The sequence below is a fragment of the Octodon degus genome, unplaced genomic scaffold (genome assembly GCF_000260255.1).
Source record: "Octodon degus isolate 3935 unplaced genomic scaffold, OctDeg1.0 scaffold00219, whole genome shotgun sequence".
Lineage (NCBI taxonomy): Eukaryota > Metazoa > Chordata > Mammalia > Rodentia > Octodontidae > Octodon > Octodon degus.
The window spans coordinates 477,886-483,079 of NW_004524795.1; the positions used below are offsets into that span (position 1 = coordinate 477,886).

Genomic DNA, 5,194 nt, shown 5'->3' on the forward strand with positions numbered 1-5,194 from the left:
TTTCAGTCCAAAGGCACCACAGTGGTTAAAGTGGGTGTGGCCTAGTGCATCAATTTAAGGGGGACACTCTGCTTTTTAATGGGGATAGAAAGAGGTGAGAGAGACGCAGGAGTCATCCTAGTGGGGGACAAGGGTAGCTGGAAACATGGAAGGGGTGGAGAAGGAGGGATATGGTAAGGTTTGAGGCATGTTTTGGATGTAGAGTCACTAAGATGTGCTAGTGGTTTTAGGGGTGTGGGGCAGAGGGACTGAGGGAAATCTAGGGCAAGTCCAGTGTTTTTGCAGAACTGTAACTCGTAAATGATTTGGAGGAAAAATTCAGGGTTACTGAAGTTTGTGTTACAGGTGCTTAACCTGGTGTGGGGTGCACTGGGCGTGGGGCATTCCTGAAGAAGTGACATTTAAGCTGATGAGGTATTAAGGACTGTTAGTGCCCTTTGGGTGGATTTCTTCCCATAAAATAATGAGTGAGAGGTGAGGTGCTCATGCTAAAAACGCAGTGGTAACAGCTAAAAATACCTGCTTTATTCCTGAGAGTCTGAAGAGAAGAAAAAGTGTCATTAGGGATCCCATCGATGCGAAGGCTTTTGAGGTCTGGAGAGCCTGCAGTGTAAGAGTTGGGCCACCGATATGCCGCAGAGGTAGGGCGTGGGCCGATGCCCGACCTGGCAGTACCTGCTGTGTCTGCCTCTCCGTGGAGCAGGCCTTGCCTGGTGGGGTCAGCCTTCCTTACGAAACTGAGGGTGGATGTGGGATTGTGGGGTAACTCTCAGGCCTCTCTCTGCTAAGATTTTCCCACTTTGGTCTTCTCTGCACCCCCCTGTATTGTTTATTTATTTATTTTTTTTGGCAGAACCGGGGATTGAACTCAGATCCTTGAATTTGCCAGTCAAGTGCTTATCCTACTGAGCCATCTCCCCGGCCTCCACCCCCCTGTATTGTAATACTGGAGATTGAACCCAGATTACACCCAGGGCCTCGTGTGTGCTAGGCGTGGGATAGTCCACTAACCTACACCTCCAGTCTCCCTTAGTGTCTTTTTAAGGAATGGCCTTTTGTCTTTGGCTTGAGGAAAGATGAAGGGACAGTAATAATGCTGGAGGTTATGGACTATAGAAAATTATGATTATTATCACAACCTAAAAATGCCTACAAGCTTAATAACAGAGGATTGTTGCTATGTTGGAGTAATGGCTGGAGGGTGTGTGTGTGTGTGTGTGTGTGTGTGTGTGTGTGTGTGTGTGTGTTTTCCAGGTTCTTCATGTCATTTGTAGCCCTTATTCCAAGAAAGTTGAATCTGTTGTCTCCATTACAGGCAGCATTCCCTTTTAGGCAGTGGACATCCATCCATCCATCCATCCATCCATCCATCCATTCATGCATGATCCATCTATCCATCTTCTTTTTATTTCTTTATTTTTGGTGGTGTGAGACAATATCTTGCTGAGTAGATTAGGCGAGCCTTGAACTTGAGATTTAGCCAAGGTTGGGCTTGAACTCACAGTGATAACCCGGCCTCAGCTTTCTGGCTGCTGGGATTACAGGTGTGCACCACCACACCCAGCCAGGCCAAGTATATTTTTAAAGCCTTTTTCAGAACAGATCTTGGAAAAGTGAAGCCATGCGTAGGTACTGTCAGGATGATCGCTGTCTGCATAGACATAGCCTACTGTCCAGTGAGCAGGTCAGCTTGGCCAGGTCTAAGTTGTAAGACGTGTGTATATCCAGCACAGTGAAAGGGCATGGGGTCGAGGCCCAAGCCTGGGCCCATTTTTTAGCATCTGCAGCAGGTTGCAGTTCTGACTGTTAGTATCAACTGAGTGGCAGATTAGCTTTAAAAGTAAAGTAATTTGAAAAAGAGATCAAATACCTCAGGGAGATAGGTTTTGACCACTGAAAGGCAGTGGGACAATTTTCTGTCCCCTACAAGTGCGTGGGGTCAGTAGCCCAGGACAGCAAATGCCTTGGAGGGGGTGGTGAGGATGAAAGACCCTCTCGGGCTGTGTTTTGGGTGCTGTGATATACTGGTGAAATAGCCAGGGTTTTCCTCACGGGTGCAGCGGATTCCGTCCTCACTGGGATCCGCTCACTCTTGGTTCCTCAACCTTTTGAGAAACGGGTGTAGCTTCCACCCTCTCCATTGCCTCTTAGGAAAATAATTTCTGTGGCAGCCAGTCATGAAGGTCAACTTGACTGATTTGAGAGATGCCTGGGAGTTTTGTAAAACACACTTCCGGGTGTGTTGGAGCGGGTCTTGGCATGACAATGGGGACTCTGTCCATCCCTGGTTGTTTCCTTTATGGAGCCCTTCCTCAACTCCTGGGATGCCAGGTGTTGAGCAGCTCCTGCCATGGTGACCCTGTGTCAGTTACTCTGAATCCTCTGTGACAGTGAGCAGAAATAAGACCTCTCTCCCATAAGCTGTAGGTGTCAGGTATTCTGGCCCGGTGGTGAGAAAGCTGACCAGTCATTTCCTTTGCTCCTTAAATCTAAAACGAGGGCCGAAGATGTGAGCCATTGAGTGCGTGCTTAGCATGTGCAAGGCCTGAGGCTCCATCTTCAGTACCAAAAAATAAATCAAATAAATCAACTCAGCCTATTCTATGGTGTTTTTTTTTTTTTTTTTTTCTCCTCCCAAACCACACATTTCTTGCTACCTGGCACAGATTTGGGGCTCAAACTAAAGGTCACATCTCTGAGCCAATTTAATATAATGCAGTCTAGGAGAAAAATGCTGCTTGGTTTTAGGAGGCTGAGAAGAAATAAAAAATGAAGAAGTCAACAAAAAAATATCCTTTTTCATTTGTTTGCGTAAATGTGAAACCGGGATTTGGAAATTACCCAAAGACAAAAATACATCCTACAGGCCGATTTATGCGTAGGTAAGCAGTGAGAGAAGGTGGAAGGAGGATTTTAAGGGAAGCAAGGTAGCAAGGGACCCTGCAGAGTCCCCGCAGACTCCCGCCCCGGGCTGTCTGGCACCGACCGCTCTCTCAGTTCTCCCAGGTGGAAATCAGTGAGAGGCAACCATCAGAATCGAATGTCAGTTTAAACATAAAATCCTGGGGGTAGCCGGGCGGACAGGGTTTTAGCTCTGTCGTAGAGTGCTTGTCCAGCGTGTGTGAGGCCCTGGGGTTTGATTCTCAGTGCTGCAAAACAAATAAAATCCCCATTGGCATCAATTTTCAAAAATCACTGTGACCTTCTCGTAACCTCTATCCATCCTGATAACCTAGTGGACGGACTAGCAGCTGGCAGATGGGCCCACTCCCCTGGGAAGGGCCCCTCCGCCCACATTCCTGCCAGTCTCTGGGTTTTCCTTTTTTGCTTGTTTAGTGGAAAACCACTCAGGTAGGACTAGCAGCGCTTGCCACAGGGCCTTGGGTCCTGATGCCTGTTGAGCCATCCCAGCTGACGGCCAGTGGTGGAGATGCAGACTACAGGGCCAGGCTGCCACCAGGGAACTGTGTTGAAGCCCCAAGGAACTGGGGGCAGCTGTTTGGATGCATTTAACACACAGTGTGCCAATCCTATATGTCTTGGAGAAAATGGCCCATTATACAATTAGGGGAATAAAACTGGAACACCTTACAGGGAATATAGAAGTTGTGCTTCACTTTTAGAGATCCTGGTTGAACTCCAGGAGGGTCATATTTATAAGAATTGAAAAATATAAATAAACAGCAGGGCGTGGCGGTGCACACTTGTAATCCCTACACTCAGGAGGCCGAGGCAGGAGGATCTCTGTGAGTTCAAGGCCAGCCTGGGAGCTGCATAGCAAATCCCTGTCTCAAAAAGACAAAAAATAAAATGAAAAGCATATAAATAAATGATATGCACAGCTACCATGAAACAAGCAATGCCTCACTTGTACTAAGGATCACAGGAGTGAAGATTAGTTCAGATTTACTTTGTTAGGATGAGGTATGCATCCTTCAGCGAGTTACGTACGCTCTCTTCGCTTCCACTTCCCTTGTACTGGCTGGTGTGTGCAGTAGTTGGACGCACATGTGCTCAACCTCAGGATGATGCCCAGCTCCTGGTAAATGCTGTTTCCATGTCAGCTACTATTACTGTTAGCTGCTATTTTCTGACCTCTACTTTTTTTCTTCATCCTTTCGATAAAGGCTGGGGGACTTTCTACAGTTCTGATATCTGTACGAGCCTTTTCTCACTGACCTTTGAAATAGAATCTCTAGGAATAAGGACATAGAAAGCTGTCTGAGTGGCTCTGGGGCACAGGAAGACTGACAACCAGAGGACACGATGGTCCCCAAAGCACTTAAGCTCGCCAGTTGGCACACTGCGTTTCCATCTGTGGGGCAGATAGTGTCCCTTCCCAGACTCGGCGCTAATGTGGGGCTAAACTGTCTTCTTCACCTGTAGCCTTCATTGCTTTTTCATTGCTGAGACAAAATACCCAACACCTACTGTTAAAAGAGGGGAGGTTGGGCCGGCCAAATAGCTCAGCGGATTAAAGTGCCTGCAAGCAGGCACAGGGGCCGGGGATTCGATCCTCGTGCCTGCCATGCCAGCTCAGCACCCGGGGTATGCTGAGACTGCAATTGAGTTTGGGCGTGGTGGCGCACGCCTGTAATCGCTGCTCTTGGGAGGCTGTAAACAGGTGGATCAATACAAGTCTGATGTAGTAGTGAGACCCTGAACACCCTGTAGACCCTTCCCTAAAATACAAAAAAAAAAAAAAAAAAAAAAAAGAAAGAAAGAAAGAAAGAAAGAAAAAAGGGAGAGGTTTATTTTGGCAGGTGTTCTGGGGATGCCAGTTCCAGGTAGATGGGGTGGCACAGGGGCATGGTGAGGCAATAGCAGCTCACCTCCCAGTACCAGGAAGCAGCTTGAAGGGAGCAGTGGAAGAGGGTGACCTGCCTCTTCTGGTGGCCCTCACCTATAGCGCCCACAGCCCACCTCCTCCCAAGAGCACCCCTAGGAAGCTTTAGAGCGATCTACATAGAAACCCTGGCCCCTGTTTTTGTTTAGGTGAAAGTCTTCAACATAAAATTAACCGTTTTTTAAAAAATCCTTTTTTTTCTTCCTTTTTTTGAGACAGGATCTTTGCTGCTGCTGCTGCTGCTGATTCTTCTTCTTCTTCTTCTTCTTCTTCTTCTTCTTCTTCTTCTTCTTCTTCTTCTTCTTCTTCTTCTTCTTCTTCTCCTCCTCCTCCTCCTCCTCCTCCTCC

The 5,194-nt window shown here is 47.5% G+C and overlaps 1 protein-coding gene across 1 annotated transcript in view; it reads left to right on the top strand.

Moving 5' to 3' along the window:
- Positions 1-5,194, top strand: part of Usp43 (ubiquitin specific peptidase 43) — an 83,553-nt gene that overhangs the window by 23,317 nt on the left and 55,042 nt on the right. The window contains exon 3 of the mRNA XM_012517838.2: positions 536-762. Coding sequence (XP_012373292.1) covers positions 536-762 — 227 coding nt within the window. The remainder of the gene's footprint in view (positions 1-535; positions 763-5,194) is intronic.